The sequence below is a fragment of the Anopheles stephensi genome, chromosome 3 (genome assembly GCF_013141755.1).
Source record: "Anopheles stephensi strain Indian chromosome 3, UCI_ANSTEP_V1.0, whole genome shotgun sequence".
Classification (NCBI taxonomy): domain Eukaryota; kingdom Metazoa; phylum Arthropoda; class Insecta; order Diptera; family Culicidae; genus Anopheles; species Anopheles stephensi.
The window spans coordinates 85,212,158-85,232,640 of NC_050203.1; the positions used below are offsets into that span (position 1 = coordinate 85,212,158).

At 46.6% G+C, this 20,483-nt stretch overlaps 3 protein-coding genes across 4 annotated transcripts; 1 reads left to right on the plus strand and 2 right to left on the minus strand.

Annotated features, from left to right (window-relative positions):
- Window positions 1-6,135: 6,135 nt before the first annotated feature.
- On the minus strand, window positions 6,136-9,580 carry LOC118513871 (GATOR complex protein MIOS). Its single transcript, XM_036060175.1, has 5 exons — window positions 9,264-9,580; window positions 9,007-9,189; window positions 8,804-8,944; window positions 8,626-8,745; window positions 6,136-8,559 (listed from the first exon to the last, which is right to left on the minus strand). Exons 1-5 carry the CDS (start codon window positions 9,388-9,390, stop codon window positions 6,563-6,565), a joined length of 2,568 nt encoding a protein of 855 aa, XP_035916068.1. The 5' UTR covers window positions 9,391-9,580; the 3' UTR covers window positions 6,136-6,562.
- Window positions 9,581-9,822: 242 nt separating this feature from the next.
- On the plus strand, window positions 9,823-13,878 carry LOC118513873 (endoplasmic reticulum junction formation protein lunapark-B-like). 2 transcript variants are annotated; one of them, XM_036060178.1, is made up of 6 exons: window positions 9,823-9,955; window positions 10,506-10,630; window positions 11,559-11,788; window positions 11,862-12,457; window positions 12,519-12,773; window positions 12,900-13,878. In XM_036060178.1, the coding sequence occupies exons 2-6, from the start codon at window positions 10,604-10,606 to the stop codon at window positions 13,124-13,126; spliced, it is 1,335 nt and encodes a 444-aa protein (XP_035916071.1). In that variant the 5' UTR covers window positions 9,823-9,955; window positions 10,506-10,603; the 3' UTR covers window positions 13,127-13,878. The 2 variants fall into 2 exon arrangements, with proteins under 2 accessions (XP_035916071.1, XP_035916072.1); XM_036060179.1 differs by lacking the exon at window positions 9,823-9,955 and adding an exon at window positions 10,078-10,280.
- Window positions 13,879-13,949: 71 nt separating this feature from the next.
- On the minus strand, window positions 13,950-16,572 carry LOC118513872 (angiotensin-converting enzyme-like). The gene is made up of 5 exons (XM_036060177.1): window positions 16,271-16,572; window positions 14,812-16,197; window positions 14,456-14,739; window positions 14,237-14,387; window positions 13,950-14,176 (listed from the first exon to the last, which is right to left on the minus strand). Exons 1-5 carry the CDS (start codon window positions 16,349-16,351, stop codon window positions 14,021-14,023), a joined length of 2,058 nt encoding a protein of 685 aa, XP_035916070.1. The 5' UTR covers window positions 16,352-16,572; the 3' UTR covers window positions 13,950-14,020.
- Window positions 16,573-20,483: the final 3,911 nt, after the last annotated feature.

Here is a 20,483-nt window from a genome sequence, read left to right on the forward strand (position 1 = left end):
CTTCGCAACGACCGCTCGTGGGTTTGGGTGGGAAAACTGAGCCGGTTCTCACATTCTACTTTGTCAAATCTCGTTCAGGGTTGGCTGGGTGGGAGAGCTGGCCCAAAGACTCCAACCAACAGTCTTCTTGTGATTGGTCACTTTCTAATGAGAAACAAAAGCTGCAAGAGTCGCTCTGGATGAGTTCAATTTTCTTTCCTTTGTATTACGATTACACTTAATTTGGTTTGCAGAATTAATATTGAGTTCAAAGGAAGATTTGATGCTTGAAACTAATCTGGAAGATGGAGAATGAGGATCCAGTTTATCAGAATTCAACAAGACCTACTGACAGTCTTCAACCTCGAGAGGTCTCGGACTGCCATTTCTGGCTTCCTGTTACTAAATTTTATCCGCAGCAAAGTAGTCAGCTCTACGTACGGAGAGCGGGTGGATGGGATTTGAACCCCGGCCCTGTCGTGTGAAGACCGGCGCCGTTATTGCCACCGGACCGCCCCAGTACGATCAATATGATGTTATTTTCGTTGTAAGGTAATGTCATAGAGCTACTGGTATTAGTTTTTTGACATTCTAGTCCAATGTGACATATATTTTCAACTCTCCCAGGCTATCCTGGCTGTCCTATCAGTTCTGTGAAACGTAGTTCAAGCTCTTGTCCTTGATCTCTCCCCAAAACCCAGTCTCTTGAGATAAGATTGAGCCACAAGCTATCCTGGCAATTTGCACGGCAGACTTCTAGAGGCCCTTGGAGATTAGACTCAAAGAAGAGTGCTTACAAACTTCAGATTATATTCAGGCAGGACTGATTATACAACTAAAGGTAAACTAAGTCAAGATAGTTTGCTTTGACAGGAAAGGACCTCTAGAGGCAGTACTGCCAAACAACCTTTAGGACACCTGCTACTACAAGACACTTAGGACCACTAGGTCCTTGGGACGAAAAGGCCTTTTGGAGTATGAGATTATTTGAAGTTCGATTAATTGATGCGCCCTGGGCCTTTCGAAGCCTTGGACAAAGATGAGAATTTTTGAATTACGAAAGGGCTTATCAGTGACCCATTTTCACACGATACATATTGCAAGCACCGTGACTGATCAGAGATCGTTTTGGGAGCAGTCAGTGGAGGAATGAAGTCTTCGACCAAATATCTTGATGACATACTGGCGTTCAAGTCATGTCGGCATGGCAGTGTCACGTATTCTTCTTCGTATCTCCCGGTATGTTTATAAAGCCTTGATACTGACAGTGAACCTTAAAAGATCTCATAAGAAATAATAGAGCCCGAGCGACCTGTCTAAACTTGTCGTTAAAGGTCAGCTATCGAACTATCAAAGCTAACTTCCTTGATACCCAAATACGAAACAGAAATAAAATAACAATACCTACCCTCCAGGAATCTCTATATTTGGGCAGCAAAGTCACATTCGTTTACGGGTGACACCGCTCTGTTACGCGAAGTAGAACAAACCCCCCAAAAGAGACCTTCGTTCTTCGCTACACAACACCAGAAGCGCTCAATGCTTGGTGCACCCCCTAAAAACGACTGAATGTGTTCCGCTTGAACAAAATTACGCCGCCCATCTACGGATCTCCGTGTGTCAAGATGATTTGTGCACGATAAAGCACTGCTCTTATTGACATCTTAACAAATTGGATAGGTGTGCGCTAATGCTCCCATTTTCTAGCAGTCTACTACTATGTGTTTATTGTGTACGGAAATGTCTTCATTAAGGTTAGGATCGGGGACTAGTTTAACGATCATCATGGATCACTCTTTAAATGATGAAATAGATATTTGAGAAAAAACGGGCAGCCTAATTATTTATGTGACGCACTCGGCTGATTAAATTAAAGCTCTTTTCCAATGCCTAACTCCAATCGCTACAATGTATAACGATCGCTTTTCTTCCTTCTCTTTTCCCCCGTTTCTTCCGCTAATCAAGGCTCAAACCTGCTGCTGCCGAGTGAATGCTGCAATTTGTAGCTGTACACTGCTCGCACCGTCTGATCTTGCCGACCGGCGTAGAGAGGCAGCAGATAAACTTCGGTAACAAATTGATTTAGGTGTCGATTCAATTTAGCAACCGACTCGAACGAAGAGTGCTTACAGCGCAGCCAGACGAATTAATCTGCTGTTTAACACTTTAGACACCCCAAAAATACCTCTCAATACCATCCGTAGGGGGGGAATTTTTGGGGGGAGCTTCTTCAGAGTGGACGGCCCGAAATTCGATCACCGGTTAGAATCGTTTCCGTTCGGGCAGCGTTACAGTAAGTAACGATCGTCAATTATGGTAAATACTTGCGCTGACTGATCATCGATCGCTGTACTGCTGAGGAGTCGGAGCGCACGGGGTGTGAGTTTCTGAATGAAAAACGCTCAACCAAGCACCTTCGATTACTAAAGAAAAGCTAATTTACTCGAGAGTCTCTCTCTCTCTCTTTCTCTGTCTCTCGCAATGCTTAAGCAAACGGAAATTGACTTATCTTTGCTCAATTTGGTGGTTAAATCGTAAACGGTAGTAGGCCTCACGGGCAAAGCACTGCGAAAGGTGCGAGGCTCGTAATCAAACAGTGTTCTGGCTTCTGGCACGCCACGGTCGGACGCGCTTCATCCAGCAGAACCCATCCAAATTGAAGCGTTTATTTTATGACCTCTAAGTGCAGCGCCGTGCACCATTCAATCGGATGCACTCGAAAAGGTGCTGGATGGTTGCGGTTAAAGGCCTTTCGTCACCAGGCCCGGTGGACGACACACTCTTGGCACCGTGATCGAGTGTGGACCACCGAACCCATCCTCTGTCTAATTGGCTAACGAAATTGAATTCAATTTTCAGCAAGTGCACCGGATGCACTTCCACTTCCATTCACACCGTCCTCCCATTTTTTTTCCCCCACGCCGTTTGCCATGATGAGATGGATTGCAAGGTTCTGCCCATTTGGACCAGCACAAAAAAAGCTCTCGCAACCGGAACACACAGACCCAGCTCGGGGTAATGAAAATGGATCACCAGCACCACGGATGCAAGCTTCTTCTGTGACAGGAAAAATAAAACCCACACACACACACACACTCTCAAGGGTACGCAACGATGCTTAGAGCCGAGAGTTAATTGAAAAGTGAACGGAGTCCGGAGCTCGGTTCGATCGAGCATATTCTGCACCGAAGAGCAGTGAGCGGTTTCGCATTCGGATAAAATTATTATTAGCGATAATAAACCGCTTCCACCGGCAGTCGGCAATCGAAGAATACACACACACACACACACACTAAGACCGTGTGACCGCATCTGTCGAACGATAACCTGCCGTACTGTTCGTAATCGTTCGGCAACATAATTGATAATAAACGCTTGTACGGGCCCTACGATACCTACGGCTCGGCGGGTTTTTGATCGCATCGCATCACGGTGAGGAACTATAATTTTCAGCAATTTAAATAATTCTAAATAATATAATTTTAAGCGCCGCCCGTGATAAAGCTAATGGTAATGAAGATCGCTGTTTTTTTTTTTTGCTCGCGTTGTTGTGTGTTGCCTCTTTGACGGTTAGAACCGGGGATTTATTTTACATTGGGGAGACTTGCCTTATTTTTTGTGTTGGGAAGAGGGGTTTGTGATTTGATATTGGTATTAAAACCGCGAGTAATTAAAAGAAGGGAAGGTTTATAGAGAGTAATTGTAGTTTGAAGCAAATTGAACCTCAAGCAATGCGTTCGTCATGATAGGACATTGTGTACTTGTGGCGGTTCGAGCCTTCAGGGATCCTTTGGCGAGAATACCTCTTGGTGCCTGTCAAAAAATCTAGCCATTCTCTTATCACGATGACACTCCTTCTAAGGCATTATGTCTGGGTATATGAGGCTCTAAGGATGACGACTTTAGACACCTCATTAGACGAGGCTCATAGGCCAATAAGGTGTCTCTTGTTAAATGAGACTTGAACGTTGCGACCATCTGACTCGGACAAGGCTTCTCTTGGACGATAAGTACATTGGAAAATAAGTAATTCTGGAAGATAAGGTACCTTGGGCGGTGAGATACATGCAATTAAAAGTAGGACAATCTAATTGGGGAGCCCGGTGATGGGAAACATTTTTCCCATAGCTTTTAGTATTTTTTACGATCAGTGTACAAAAATAACCCTACTAACCGACAAGGCACTTGCGAGATTGAGACTTCTTTCAAGACAGAATCTATAGGTACATGACGTCAAGCGTTCATCAGTTAAAGGAAGCCTCTTTGGACGAAGAGATTCTGCAAACGATAAAATCTCTTCACGGATGAGTTCCATGACGTAGAATCTTGGTTAGGTGAGGCACCTTTTAGAATAATGCACCTTGAACGGCAAGGCTCCCTCAACAACTCCTCTCACAGTTAAACATGCCTCTATTAATTGCTCATTTGATAGGTTGGTTCATTTGACGGAGAGCTATTCTATCGCCAAAATTTAAAATGACAGTTGAGAAGCTATATGATATGTACCTTTTCTCCTAAAATTCTGTCCATCCGAGTTCCCTTTCAAATGCTAAGTTATTCTTGAACTTCTTCCCAATCTTACCTTACTCATTGTTCTTATAAACAGACACACTTCACTCTATCTCAGTTTTCTCTTTGAAAAGAAGAGGTTAATCAAACATTACAATTACTCTTCTGCCGCTTCACCTCCCTCATTGGGCTCAGTGTGCTCACAATAAACACAATGGGATTAAAATTTCTCCGAACTCGTAAAAACGTACTCTTTGCTCTTGGCTAAAGTTCCAGCTGAACTTAATCGGAAACTCCCTCCCCGGTTCACAAAAAGCCCAGCGCCACACATCCATTCTAGATATGACTTTACGATCCTCGACAGCCAGTGTCGGTGAGTTAAGCCGCTGTCGGTTTCGGTTTTAATTCGCACCAAGATACCCGCCAGACACTTTCCGGCGCCATTTTATTCGCACTCTCGCATCAGGGTTTCTGCTTCTCTTCCCCTCTTGCTACCTCTCTCCATTAGCACCGATCGTGCAGTGAAACAAACGATAAGCATTAATTTAATTTTTCCATACTTTAAAACGGCATAAAGATAAACAATGCTATTACGAGCTTTGTTTTCTCCTTCCCTCTATTTTCTCGTCCGCATTCGTTCGCCGTTTGCTGTGCACTATTTCTTTAATTTCTTCTCGGAATTACATAAAAACGCAACGCAAAGTCCCTCCCAGAGTGAGCAACCAAGTACCGAGCTCCTCCAGCAGAAATCAACTCCCGAGCGCAAGCACTCGCAGTCGCCCAAGGAAATGTCGGCGTAATTACGTTAATGGTCAAGCGAAGCCCTTCATAACATCGCCATTTGCATCGAAAAGGGTTCACGGCAAGAGTGGAGCCGACTAAATTGAATCCGTCCCCTGCATGGCTGAGAACGTCTCGGCCCGCTGTGCGTAGGACCTTGCCGGTCAGGTGACATTTATCGTCCAACAGTGTATATACACACACACAAGGCTAAGTCAATTACTCCTACCAAAGCTTAATACTGCTTGGCTACACGTGAGATGCAAGCCACACAAAAAAAAGCAAAGTAAACGCGTACCGGACGATTTGTCACGGAGAAAAAAGGTTGGATTCGAGAAAATTTAATAACGTAGCGCAATTTCCATTACATACCGTACCACTAATGAATGATAAATTTAAATTAATTACTTCCAATCTCGACCATCAGCACCAGGCGTGTCATTGCGATTCCTCTCCTTCCTGGACGCGCTTTGCCGCTCCTGAGCCCTCCCGAGGTCGGAGTCCTTAAGCGGACCACTCCAACCGTACAGCAAACTAAAAACCCCCCCGCTCATGATTAACCGGTTCCGGAACGATTTAACTTGCGATGTATTTGCCATTATTATAAACCTTGTTTTGCCACTTCTCTTTACCGCTTCGCAAGAGTCTCTGATGCACTCCCGGTCGGGTTATTTATGCCTTTTAATGTTTTATATCAACTCCTTCTCCTACTGTGTGTACTCGGCAGATCATAAACACATTGCACTCACACTACTACAACTATGCTTTGCTATACGGGCGAAAAGTGGGCGGAGCTTGTCGTCTTTTCTGGTGGGGAGAAACGAGCTGTCAGTCTCGGAATATTTTTCTTCCCCTTGTTTAGAGTATTTTTTTATTTTATCATTTTTATCATTAGATGATTTTTTTTTTTCATACTTCTGCTACTAACAATAAAGTTTATCTAACCTTTCTTTAAAACAGTAGACTAATAAACACCTCCCATTTTATTTGTCTGAAATAAATGATTTTTATTAGGCCATTTCTTTGGCCGGTTTTACCCCCCCATTTCGGTTCACACTTGTAAAATATACCCATTAGCGTAATATAAAACAATAGCAAACAAAAGCCCTCTTCGAGGATGAAGGTACAATAAAACAAAAACTGAACAAACAACGAACACAATTGAGCCGCCTCTACTCAATCAATACGGTGAATATTGTCTCCCTGGCGCGCTAAAACTAACCCTAGCAAGAACACAATGCGTTGACAAGAGTTTTTTTTTTTTCTTTCTTTAAAATAACGTGGACAGCTGGTGTCAGGAAACGCTATCCTTGTCCCGTGGAAACTGTGGCATTGGTAGATCTTTGGCAAAGCACTTGCAGTTGCAAGACGTCACCGGACACTCGGTGTTCTGGTTGAACCACTCCGTCAGATGTTCGGTGTGTCCTCCATGGCGGCAGGTTTGACACCAGCTGAACCATTTCGAAAATGGCTTCGATTGCCATCCGATCTGACCGTGAATGGCTTGGCTCTGCGATATGGCACCCATCGTAGTGCCCATGTGCAGCAAGCACAGTGCACAGCGAGGCAGCGGTTTACGGCAGTGTGGACAGGAGGATAGTTTGTGCATTGTGGTGGCGTTTCCTCGCAATCGAGCATCTTCCTGCAGTGCCATCGATACGTTCTTGCCACAGAAGTTACAGAGCAGGAAAACGGACCGGGAGCTTCGGGGTGGTGACCGAATGCTACCGAGCGTTATGTCCAGCTGGGATCGTTGCTCCCACAGGCCCCACACGTCCAACATATCCCGGTACGTTGCAATCCAGTACTGTACACGGTAGTTCGCCAACAGTTCCGAGGTAAGAAAGCGTGCCGCTATCAACGCTACCGTTTGCACATCTTCCGTCCGATCTAAATGGCTCTGCAGCAAGCTAATGCCATCGTTTGTCGCTCCCGTCAGCAGTAACCCATTTAAATCTCCCGTTTCAATGCAATTCGCCACCATGCCTTTCGTGTACTCGGCAAGCTTTACATCGGACAGAAAATTGCAGGCAAACGCCATGCGATCGCTAAGCGAAATTTGGGTTTCATTCGTGACCGTTTCGAAACCATCCTTTTCGTACGCCAGAAACGAAAACATACACCGCAGATACGGATCGTCTATCTGTGTGCGAGCCGCGCCACATTGCTTCCGCCACAGCTCGGACCGTTCGGCAGAAAAGCCCGACAATGCGATCGCCGCCACACGCAACAACGAGCTGGGATCTGACGCTTGATCAGCCCCGCGGCCCAAAATATCTATCGCCAACCGCACACGGAAGTGAAAGCATGCCAACAGGGCAGCCCTTGTGTACTCCCGTTTGGCGCACAGCTCGTCCAGAAAGGCGGTGAACGAGGCTTCTTTCTCACGCTCAAACGTCCAACCACAGAGCAGCTGAGCGATGTCACGCTGCTCGCTGCGGTATACCACCAACCCGCTGCACATACTGAAATCGACCCATTTCGTGTTGACTGGCTCGGATTGTGACATTGGCGGACCTTCCAGTGCGTTGCTTACACCCAGGATCTCCTTCAGTCCCTGCTTGTTGTCCTCCTTTACCATGTGGCCTAACATTCGCCAAACCGACTGTAGCCCATCGTTCTTTTCCACCAGATCGCCATTCCGCTGCAGATCCGCCATTAGTCCGTAGTTCTTCAACGCCCGGTGCTGCATTGTTTCGGCAATATCTTCCTCGCTGCTATCGATGTTCCACTGGTTCAGGGAGTCGGTCGGCGTGGACGAACGAGTTGGCGTTGCGAATTGTCTCAAATCGTTACCATTGTTACCGAACAGATTGTTGTTGTTATCCCACGATACAGCAATCCGTTGGGGAATGCGATAGTCGCATATATTGCCCACACTCGACAGCGCCAACATACGCTCCAGATCATACGGATGCCAGGAAAGATACGCCATCGAGGGCACTCGGCTCGTCATCAGCATGCTAGCCGTAGTTTGGAACGGCGATACAAACCTTTTCACCGAATGTGGTTCACCACCGTCCATCTCCGATCCGGGCCAATGCAAATCGATCAGATTTATCAACGGCGAGTCACGCTGAAGCGTCGACAGCACGGACGAACGGGTCGGGCACCAGGACAGTTGGCTTATGCTCTTCTGCATCTGTATCTGACTGATCGGCTTTTCCAACGAACGGAGATCCCACAGGTTGATGATGTTCTCGACGTAGCTTGCTAAATAGCGACCGTTCGGTGCCACGCACACACCGTTTACTGTGCGTGTGTTTGCGACCGTTGTGATGACTGGATTCTCTGCAATTGAAATGAGACATGTAAGAAAGTAATTTCTTGCACGGATTGCTATTCAGTAACACTTACGCCTTAAGTCCATCATCTTGATGTACTTGTGACTCATGCCTGCTATCAGCACCTGTGGGAACGTTTTGTCCCAGCATACCGAATGAGCTGTTTCTGACAATCCGATCATGTTTACGATCGCTGAAAAGAAAAACGGCATTCATTTTTTGTTTCTACCTCGAGTACTCCCATCCCTTACATGATTGGTTTGGTACGCCGCGTTCCGTGTCCCAGATTGTGATGCAATTGTCTGACCTGTTGCGATCGTGGCCCATCGCCAGGAAATTGGTTTCCAGCTCGCTCCATGCAATACACGTACAAGCGCGCGATATTCTCGGTGCTGTAAACAATCAGATATGCGCGTCAGAAAGGATTTCCGAACCCGGATCGAAAGGTACCTACTGAATTCGACATTGTTTTCGGTGACAAAGTTACATAATGCAACTTTCCCGTTCGGCAGTCCGGCAGCGAAATTGATCTCCCCGCCACCATGGTACGATGGTGCGACAGTACGCACAAACTGATAACGCGTCTCGAAGGCAATCAGTGTGGCAGTGGTCGATTTAGAGATGTCCAAATTGATGTCTGGAATGGGAAAAGGGAAGACAGGAAATTCGTTTCAGCTGATGCTTTCCTTATACCAAACTATCCACACTTACTCGATTTTTCGCCATGATCTATGATGTCGTTCTTCACCTGATACAAATTGATTTCGGAACTGGCTGCGGTCAAAAATCTATCCGAGTACTTCGGGAACCAGTGCAGCTCCACGACTGTTTGGGACATTTTGATCACTTGTGCTTCTAACGCATTTACGTCCGAATTCAAGCAGCGACTCCAGAAGCGATTACTTAATAGATTGCTTTGGAGAAATTATTACACCTTCTTTTAGAAAAGATTACACACTTTAAGCTTATTTGTTATCAGTTTAGTGTTGTTTTGGTTGTGTTTGTTTATGTTGCCCGTTTCCGACATGTCCCGCAATAATTTTGACAGTTTGACAGCGTGACTCCACACGGTCACGATTCTCGACAACAATTTAATTTAAAAAAAATACAAATTCTCTTTCAACTTATTTGCAACACTTTCATCAGAAATAAAAGTCAAATTTAAACAAAATCTTATTTTTAAGCACCAAACACCATTCCTTTTCTTAATTTGTGTGCTATTATTCAATTACTCTTGTGTGCGTCCAACGAAACGATGTCAAATTATCTTGAAAATAAATGCCCCATACGAACTTGCTTGCTCGTAACTGACTTTGCGTCTGCTTAAAAAAATCAAAACATCCACGAGAGGAGCGAAAATAGTTCGAGCCACGTTAAATCGCGTAAACTACACTGTTGACCAGGTAATGCACTCCACGTTAGCACACAGCTTGTATATTTGCAAAGGAGTCATTGTAAAATGTTCGTGAATTTGTGAGAAGTATTGAAGAAAGTTGAAGAAAGTGAGCGCGTCATCCCTTGCAAATCGGCTTGCCATTGACGAAAGAAAGTTCAGTGACGCCTAGCGAAGGTGGTGATGAAGGACTTTTAATTGAGATCATTTGCTTACCGACCGACCAGACCAAGCACCGGCCGTGTTTACGGTGCTGTCGTCCACATCCTATCCTGGCGCCTATCTGTTGCACAAAGAATCGAAGAAGTTCAAGCGTTGGTTGCGTGGTACAAGTGGTGAACCTTTTTAATCTATTTTTGGCCGAGTGTTCAATAGCTTGGTAGAAGCAGAGCAGACAACACAAAAATCGGCCAAACGGCCTGATGAACATTTCATGGATTTTAAATTTAGCATTCCCGATACACTTGAAGGCCTCGCTATGATTTATATGAACGTTGTCCTTGTAAACTTTACCTAACCATTTTTTTATTTTGGTTTTTGGAACCTTTCCATCGTTACAGAGCGTGAACAGAGGACGCGGAACGTATTTGCATCAACAGTAGAGCGGTGAAGTCAACGCGTCCGTCATACCGGCCTTACTTTCCCTGCCAATTGCACGATGGGGGTTATTATATCCAGATTTCGGGTAGGTACTTGCTTCACGCCAATAACCTTTGAGCGAGAGAAAACTGCAGGTGCATCGGTGGTGGCTTACCGGGGTAACGATGACGCACGCGGTTTGGCGGTATCGGAGGAAAAGGTTCGCGATAAGCAACGACCGACAGCGCGCTGGGGTTAATCCGATTTAGTGATTACAATCCCTACGATAGGCGGAATTGATAATCGGAAGCGAAAAGCGCCTCGTCGCCGGAATTGTTTTGTTTATTGCCATTCGTATTTAATAGGAGTTTTCACTTTTATATGCAACTATTAGTTTACAACCGCCAACAGACGGCAAAGACCATGTTCCGGAACGTAGCTACAATTCAGCTTTCGACTGCACAAAAAGTACAGACACACACACACGTTACGTAAAATTAATGGCAAAGGTCACTCTACTTAGCTAATCAAATGCCGATGATAAAGCCCGGACCGTTGCACGACGGAGAAAAGGGCACCGGACTGTTTGCGTTAATTAATTTGCGAAACATAGCGACCAAACAAAACAAACCGAAAAGGAAAAGTGATCAGAAAATGAAATAGTTCAACAATTTTGGAGAACGTAAACGCAGTGATGGTGTGGGTTCCGAGGTGCTTTCAGCGTTAAGACGCTCGTTATAAATATTCAATGCCGTCAGTCAATTGGCCTGCAACGTTCACGCGATACCAACCAACCGACCCCAAAACGGTGCAGACAAAGCACGGCAAAATAGGAAGCAAAACGAGGCAAGATTGGAACTGCAATGTGTTACCCCCGCTCGCCGAATGGAGGTGCACTAATGATTGTCCAGCGCCGTCGTCGCGCCTTCTCGTGCTCACCGAACCATGTGCAGCTCTTTTAAAACGCCACCCAACTAGCCAACAACTTTTACCTATCGTTTTTAATTTATCTTTGCTTCGCTCTTGCGGTTTAGAAAGAGAAAAGCACTTTCCAGAAATTGGAAGAACTGGAGGAAAAAATCAAAAGCCTCGAAGCCTACACAATCAGCACCCAGGAACGGCGGAAACGTTTCGTTGGCCGGTTTCTCGTTACCTCGATCGTGCTGTACATAGTGGGATCGTTGATCTTTTACTTTATCTTCTTCCCGCCAACGTGGAACGAACGGATCGTCTACTCCGTTCCACTGCTCATCTGTCCTATACTGTAAGTAACAATCGCAATCGCACCCAATTTCCTTAAAATTCTAACGCCATTTTCTGCCGTTCCTCCTTTGTAGCATTTTCGTCCTAAAACGGGTACTAGCATGGCATTACGAACGAAAGCTACGCTTGAACGCGAACAAGCTGAAGGATCTGCGCACCGACAAAAAGAAGATCCTGGAGAATGTGATGGAGAAGGAAACGTACAAGGTGGCGGTAGAAATATTGGACAAATTCGGTGACAAGTCGCACCGCATTCAGACGCAAGCGTTTAGCGCATCGCTTACGCCGCTCCGTGCCCCAAAACCGATGCCCGTCGGTCAACCGGCTCCCCGCATGCCGACACCAAACGTGCCCCAACGGCAGCAGATATCTCCTCCCTCGGTAGCGGTACGTCCGGCGACACCGATGACACCGCAGATGCGACCAACCGGTCCCATGCTCACACCACACACGGCACCCGGGTTAATGATAAGGGGGCCACCGCCGCAGTACCGTCAACAGAGCCCCATGTACGGTGCGCGTGTAAATAATGCAGTCTACCGAAGAACTCCGTTCCCGATCATCAACCAAAGCGAGAAGGGCGTGCTGGAGAAGATGGTCGATTATTTGGTGGGCGACGGACCGACCAATCGGTTTGCCATGATTTGCGCCGAATGTTGCATGCACAACGGTAAGGCTCTTTTGCCACTAGACATACGTCAGATTATTGATCAGATTTGTACATTCTACAGGAATGGTTCTAAAGGAAGAATACGAGTACACTGCTTTCCGGTGTGCGTTTTGTAATGCATTGAATCCGGCGAAAAAGCAGCGCCCCGTTGCTCCGCTGCTCCCCTACGAACAGAATCAGCTTGACAGGCTTTCCCAGAAGCCTGACACAAGCTCCGAATCGGAAGGGGATGAAGATGGGGAGGAGGTACGCTCCTCGGCCGGGTCGTCTCAATCGGGCGAACCACGAAGCCCGGGCGTCGGAGAGGAAGAACCATGTGAGTACATTATTATGAACGGTGTGACGGTCCAGATCAGAACCAGCGTTACCGTAGACATGAAGAAGGACCAAGACAAGGAGCACCATACCTTTATTTTACTTATCGATACTCTTTTGCTTGCAGTCGAACCAGAGCAGGAGGTTAAGGAAGGAGAAATGCTGCGCAACATTGCCAACAGTGAAGCGGAAAAATCGCCCGACGTCAGTGATGCTGCTGGTGGTAGTGAAGCATCGACACCAAACGACGACGACGACGACGACACCACAGGGACGCCGGCGACGCTCAGCAACCCCGACAGTACCGAAGTGCCAAGTAGACCGGAAACCGTGGGGTCGAAAAAAGTGGACTGAACTGATTTTTACCACTCTCGCGGATCAAATTGTTGCGGTGTTGTTTTGTTTACCTTGTTTTTCTACACCTATTGATCTAAATGTTTCACCTCTTTTAAAAATCTATATCAAAACATCGTTCTCTGCATTTTTTTCCGGACTGCCGCTAGCCCGACAACGATTGCTCGCTGCAGTCTGCCAACACTGAGATTAGATTTCACAATAAGCTAGCTTTTCCATTACAAAAGAAAGAAAGAAGCAACAGGCGACAGGTTGACTGGGACCGTCGTGTACAGTCCTGCATTTAGGAACAGCACTGCACCACCAAGCACCCAAGGTAGAGGAAGTTTCACTAGTCAAAAACAAAACATAAAATGTATCTTTGGAGCGAAAACAAAAAGGCGCAACCGATCGGGTGTGATCATTGATGAGTGAAAGTAGCGGTATATTCGGTAACAATTGTGTAAGTGAAACTCTTTGCCAACGCGATAGAACGTGCCTAACCTAGCGGAAGTGTGGTAGTAATTGTGAATTTGAATCAATATTTACAGCATTTTCTTTCTGTTCCTTTTTGTTTCTTGGAAAAGCGCAAAAATGTGGCCAGTCAGTGCACGTGTGAGAGAGTGTGCGTGTGTGTGTGCGGGAACTGTAGGTAAAATTGCTAGTTAAATTACTAGGAAAAAGGACTCGTTTGTTGATCTTTGAACGCTCTTGTTGTAATTTTAGTACTTAGCGTAAGGCCTTGCAATAAAAAAAGAAAGAAATAACATGAATTTTGTCCGGCACTACCTGTGGAGTCGCCCAAAAAGGCATAAGAAAGAGGAAAAAATGGCGCATCTTCATCTGAGAGATATTATTTACAATTTATTCTACAATCAATCACAACAAGCATTAGTGACACGTCATGTTACCGTGCTAATATGTAAAACTAATCGCCGTAACCGTACATCCAAGCAGCGGGATCAGTAATGCGAGGTTTGGCGTTTTCTTCCCGGCGGCCTGTCCGGTATTTCTTCCCAGCAGAGGCTGAAACAGCGCGACATCTTCCATCGTTGAGCTCCAGCCTATGATCTACGGTTAAAGGCGTCCATTAGTACGTAGTTACGTTTATTATCCTGATTCCCGACTTGCCTGTTCGTCACGATTTTGTGCCTCAAGCCATGCTTCGAGCGGTCGGAAAAACTCCAACAGAGGATCAACGGACAGGCGGGATGTTTTGCCACGCGTTAGCAGCTTGATCAGCTGTGCCGACGATAAGGATGCTCCTTGCTGCATGACGTCGCTGCTCGAAACGGCAAGAAAAGACACCACGTAAGCATGCGGCATACACCAAAGAACCCTCAACAGTACCTTAGTATTCGTCCAGCTTCACGCGACCGGTAGATGTCACACGTATGCAGCGGACCGTAATGTTGTGCCGCCTGGCACAGTTCGGAGTAAATCTGAAACTGAAGCACGGTGGCCACAAAGTATTTGATGTAATCCTGATCGGATATTACATGGTACTTTGCGCCGGCATCAAAATGTTCGAAGCCTCGGCCTGTCGGAGGGATGACTCCTTGGTAGCGAAGCCGCAACTCCCACCAGCGTGCATTCATCCCGACTGGGCCCTTCTCGAAGACGTACCAACGCCACTGTAAAAGAGTGTGAAGAGCAATTTTTTGTAAGAATCATCAAATGCAAGAGAACAACGGTTTCCTTCAAACCTTTTCCAGCGCCAAGCTGAATGCCATAAACGGTAGCTTGTCCAGCGCCAAGTTTAGCAGATACTCGATGTTAACAATCGAGTTGCCGTTCGCCACCGTCACCGGACTATTCAGTAGCCCGATCTTCTGCAGATGAGCCGGACCACCAACGCTCAACGTAATAGCGTTGGCGAGAGCTTCGTGAAACGCAGGATTGGGACCCTCGCGATACAGGAATGGCTGACTCGCGTACTGCATGTAGTACTGGATGTGAGTCATCTCGTGGTGCGCCCCGATGAAATCTTCCAACGTCACCTGCGTGCACTGTTTGATGCGAAAGTCCACCTTATTGCAAAAATCCCATGCAGACGCACTGCACTGCTGACCGTCGGGCGATTTCTGAAGCACGGAGTTGCGCCAGAACTCCGGCGCCATCGGGGACAGTCCAATGGAGGTGAAGAATTCTTCCGCCGTTTGAAATATCTTCATCGGAGTGTAACCTTGCCGAACCATCTCCCCCGACACGTCGGGCGTTTCGGGTGGTCCCGGCTTAACGATGTCGATCGTATGGCGCCAATTCTGTGCCCACATGTTACCGAGAAGATGGGCCGGCAGTGGACCGTCGCGTCGGACCACGTGCTCTCCATAGTGACGAATCAGACCCTTCCTTACGAACGTAAACAGCTGCTTGTACAGCGGCTGCAGCTGACCCCAGAGATCATTCACGGTGAAGAAAAAGTCGCCATCCTCGTACACCGATCGCATCTGTTCGCCGGCATCGTGAAACCCGTGCTGTTCCGCTGCCTGGTTCGCTAGGTTCAGATACCGCATGAAGGTGTTCTTCACCGGAGGACCCGTCTTTTCCCGCCACGCTACCCAGTAGTACCGGAGCTCCGGTTCCGATCGGCTCGTCTCCATGATGCGCGTCAAATCGGGACTAATCTTCAGATCACAGTACCCCGTGAAGGCTGACACGTAGTTCGAGCTCGGATATCCACCAGCCGCGGACGAGAAGGCCCCCAAATCGGTAGCCTCCGATGCGGTGCGTCGAAAGGGACACACTTTGGCACCGTTGTAGTTGTCTTTCAGCAGCATCAGCACATGCTGCAGTTCCGCATATTTACCATCACCCAGCCCGCAGCGGCCCTGCTGCACAATCCGGCCCAGCTGACGCCGTATGCTGGTGTCGGCGATGCGTGACGAATCGAACGACACTGCTCGGCGCCAACTGATACACTCCAGCTTCGAGGCTAGGTTTTGCTGTTCGCGCATACGACGCTTGTTATATTCGGTGCCGTTGGTCGAGAAGCGCCATTCCGCGTTCGCTACACGGTTACACATTTCCGCTGCTTCACGATCAAACTCACGCAAAAACTGGATCGCCTCCGATAGGTTATCATTGCTCGTCTGGAAAATGCGGAGGGATAGGAATTCTTTATAAACAAAGATCTCTGGTGCCTTTGATTCAATTCCTGTGTACCTCAGTATAACGAAGATCACTGATCTGACCGCTCACGAACAACGCTCCAAGCAGTGTCCAACAGAACCAAACACGCACCATGATGCTTAAAGCGATCTTCCAGCACAAGCACGACGCATCACTGAGTAAGAGCACCCTTCAAACGTATCACTCCACACCTTATATTGAGCACCGAAATATTCTCTTTTTCTCTATTTCTTACAAATGCACCACTGCTTCGAAGTTGTGAAGAGGACCCTCCCAAACCTAAGCCTGCACTAGAGCGCGTTGTGCTGCACTACCGCGATCGCCCAATTCCATCACAATACTGGTGGCCACAGAATCACGTCGTCAAGCGGTAAGTCGTAAGCTTTACAGCTAGTAGAAGTGATTCTCTCGTGATTACCCCCCCGCACACACAACCCCTGGCTGGAGGCCACTTCCTGGATTTCCCCCCCGGGCGGTGGGAGAACAGGAAGGGCAGCAAAGGGCAAAAACTTCTTACGATGAGGCACATTTGATTACAACGTAGATGATTGTTTCGGAAGCTACACACCGTGACGGTACCGTACTGGGCGAAAGCAAGATAGATCTTGTGTGCACACACAGAGAAAAGCCAGCTGATGCGTACGATCGTGCCTACACCGATCCCGGTGTGGCCTGTGGAACCGTTTTTCCTTCCCCCGAAAAAGAAAACTGTCTTTCTATGTCAGCCGGAGATTAGTCATTGCCTACCAAATTTGCCTAAGCGAGTTCCGCGTGCGCATTTTCACGTAAAAGGTTGGTTGTTTCAATATTTATTTGTCTTAAGACACCAACTGTTAAAAGAATAGAACTTGCTGCTACACCTCCCCAATAACTGTGTCTCTCCGCACAAAGTACAGCCAGCGTACAGTTGGTGTCGGGCTTTTCGCGTGGTTCCACACCAGAAAACGCAATTTTAACTAAACGGTAACAGTGTGGTTAGAATTGGCCCTCTGGAACATGGGGACTTACAACAACAAGCCGTTCAACTTCAAGAAAACATTTGCGAAGTAAAAGTGTTTACTGGAGTCCTGCCTGGCAAACTAATCTTTTCTTCAACCCATTAAAGGCAGAACAATAAAGTTAGAATAAATTTAATGTTGAGATTTGACTATAAAAAACCTCGCAAAAAATGGCATTGTACTGCGATATGACATTAGACATCGTCGGACGAGAAGGAGACGGACTCTAATCGTGCTTCCTCCACCTTTATCCGCAGCTATCCGCCATACCACGTCCCGATAATCTCCGTCGCGAACAATGGATCAATTAGAGGTCGGTTTGCGCTTGCGGCTTCCACCGTGGCACGCACCAACTATCTGGCTGGTGACATCTTACGCTATTGACCTCATAAGTTATCATTTTTGTGTCATTCGGAACGCTTCACCGCCTTCGCCTAATGGTGCTGGGGTATTTATTTCGCTTTCCGGTGCTGTGATCTAAGGGTAACGTCGCATTTCAGGCAACTGCCTTTAAAGGGAAACCATGTCAGGTAATGGGAATTAACACTCGTAGTTGAGCAGTAGTCGTAGCGAGTACTCATAGTCGGTGAGAGACAGCAGCTCTCAGTGGAATATTGGTTCTGACGCGATCGGTGCTATAAACGTTATAGCTTCTCAAACGTCTGTGAACTTCTTGCTAACTTTACCATTTATTTTTGTTTATTCATTCGTTTTTAATTCCTTTTATAAATTATTTTTTCTTTGGAAATTTCAGACTCCGATCTCTATATTTATATGAAGCTCGTGAAGCCAGTAAAATAGAGTTGATTATAAATCGAGGTGCAGTCTTTTTGCTCCTTTTTTACCAGATGAAATTGCAAAATAACTCCGTGCAAAATAACCTTTCACCTCCAATTAACTTTCTCAAATAGCACCACTCTAAAGCATCAAAACCCACTACTGTTACGGTATTGCCGTAACGCCCGTAACGGGAGAGCTCAATCGTTCCTCACCGCTGTGTTTACAACGGAGAAACAAAGATCCAAAAAAAAACGACTTCTTCTATTACACATCAGCCCCCCCCCCCCCCCCCCCACACATCACCACAAATATTTGGCCAATTACATCGGGTTAATCATGACGCCAAATAATCATGCATGGTCTCGGTAAACAGGCAACAGATCATATTTGTTGAAATCATGCTCAGACCGAGGGACAAACAAAAAAAAAACCCCAACAGCGGGTTTGGATTTGGGCGAGAGAATCTCCCCCGGTTTCCCCCGGGACAAGGTTTTGTCCATGACTGTGAACTTCATCTAGCTTGGTGGGGAAGAAGAAGAGAAACCGGCGAACAAACAGTGGCGCAGCTCACTTGCCTAAATCTGTAACGGATGTGGCGAGGAGGGACATCGACTTTGGGTGTTTGGGTTCCGAATGTACGTCACAGACAGTGTTGAGCGGTTGAAGGAGTTGTTGGCCTACAATGCTGACCCATACGGCTAGTAATACGTGTGTTGTGTTTTGAGGCCTTGATGTTGTCAATATTGATTTTCGGCTTAAACATTTGGGGGCATAAGTTCGAGGGGGATTTTTCTCCGGCAAGTCTCTCCGAGTATTCTTGAGCAAGGATCGAGTCTCAAGGTTTCGACTGTGACATTTCCAGAATGCAAAATGGAGCTGCATTCGAGGTTATAACCAGTTCTCTTTACACGGAATCGCAGTGGGAGGATTGAATTTCATTCCATATGCTAATAGCAAGTGAAGAAAGCGATATCAAGCGAATCAACGCATCTTCCAAATATCAAAGGAACATCAAACCTGGGGATCTGCTCTGTAGGAATTCCCCGTTTTGATAGGAGCTCTATGGAGCGCAGTATGTTCTAAAGCTACAAAGCGATCGAGGCTATTGAACTGAAAAGATTGTATTTTCAAGGTCAATGCTAGTTGCCATGTGGTTCCGAGCCGTAAAAGTCGCGATCCAAAAACTCGACGCCTGGGACGCTCCTGCTCAGCATCCAGCGCGCTCTCCAGAACCTGGAGACTGCTCGACAAACTGGCTTGACAACTTTTTCGGACGATTATTGGCGAAATAGCAACAAAAGACGGCAACTCCGAACCGTCCAGAGCTGAGCTCGGGAAACTCTCCCGCTAATACATGATTTATGAATTTATTTAAATGTTCATTGATTCGCCGGGCGTAAACCGCAGCCTCACCGGGGAGAGTAAAGAAGTAAAGGGCTTTCTTTTCGATGCCCGGTACACAGGAAAAGCGTTAAATTCGTTTGTTTATAAAGTGTATTTTAGTGGCCTCCATAATTAGGTAATTGTATACTTCATTTTTTACTCCTATTGATCACCTTTTGAGCGTGATGAATGGAAAAAATTGCATCTCAATATAATACGTACAGAATCTGTGGTGATATGCGTGACTGCGGACGTGCAAGAGATGCATGTAAGCGTTAGCTCATTACCAAACGCAATGATTGGTGCTAATTTCAACCCGCCAAATGTGTTTCTACTACTAACCCCATGCGGTTAGCTGAAGCCGCAGGGTGAGACGCGGTGTGTCAACAAGACGCGTCGAGTCATCTGCTCGATCGGCGCACAAGAACCGTAACCAATAATTCAAGATACTCATCGTGAGACCCCCCCAGAGAGCGACAGAGAGGGAGAGAGAGAGTACAAAAAAAAGGGCACAAAACCACAAGGGAAACAAAACAAAACCGGCTACGCGGCCGGCCGTTGTTTGCACATTTGCTGATGATTGTGTCCGTACGTCATCGGCACAGATCACTTGTGCATAGGTTGTGTGCCTCCGTAAACCCCCCCTAAAAAAAGCACAAAAAATTGTAAAAAAAAGACGTTACGGTGGAAAGCATGGTGTGGTCACACAAACGGAAGCGATTTTGAGGATGAAACTGGCTTTAGCGCACTATGGGAAGCTAGTGTTGCTGCTGGTGTGTCTGTCTGTGTTGGTTAATAGTAGTCGCTACTTTTACTAATAAAATTATAGCAAGACATTTGGACACGCTTCATTTTATAGCAAGCGAAGATCCAGCACAATTTTTGCTAATAAAAAATATCTAAATACAATTTTGCAGACTCTCAATATTCGCTATATGAAAGGTTTTGAAAAATATATAAAAAGTTATCCAAAACTAAGTCATCCACCATGCACCATCTTGCTCCACCGCGTCTCATAGTGCCCTCTCGATCAGCGGCGGCGCGATCCTCCCCTCTGCTCGGACGATCGGACAGCCTCTTGAGTT

Coding starts and splice junctions, on each gene's coding strand:
- LOC118513873 (XM_036060178.1), top strand. CDS start 10,604: ATGGGGGTTATTATATCCAGATTTCGG. Junction 11,789..11,861: donor CTGCTCATCTGTCCTATACT/GTAAGTAACAAT, acceptor CCTCCTTTGTAG/CATTTTCGTCCTAAAACGGG. Junction 12,458..12,518: donor CGAATGTTGCATGCACAACG/GTAAGGCTCTTT, acceptor TACATTCTACAG/GAATGGTTCTAAAGGAAGAA.
- LOC118513871 (XM_036060175.1), bottom strand. CDS start 9,390: ATGTCCCAAACAGTCGTGGAGCTGCACTGGTTCCCGAAGTACTCGGAT. Junction 8,746..8,803: donor CGGCGTACCAAACCAATCAT/GTAAGGGATGGG, acceptor TTTTCTTTTCAG/CGATCGTAAACATGATCGGA. Junction 8,560..8,625: donor CAAGATGATGGACTTAAGGC/GTAAGTGTTACT, acceptor TTTCAATTGCAG/AGAATCCAGTCATCACAACG.
- LOC118513872 (XM_036060177.1), bottom strand. CDS start 16,351: ATGGTGCGTGTTTGGTTCTGTTGGACACTGCTTGGAGCGTTGTTCGTG. Junction 14,388..14,455: donor GAAGCTGGACGAATACTAAG/GTACTGTTGAGG, acceptor CGTTTCGAGCAG/CGACGTCATGCAGCAAGGAG. Junction 14,177..14,236: donor CACAAAATCGTGACGAACAG/GCAAGTCGGGAA, acceptor CTTTAACCGTAG/ATCATAGGCTGGAGCTCAAC.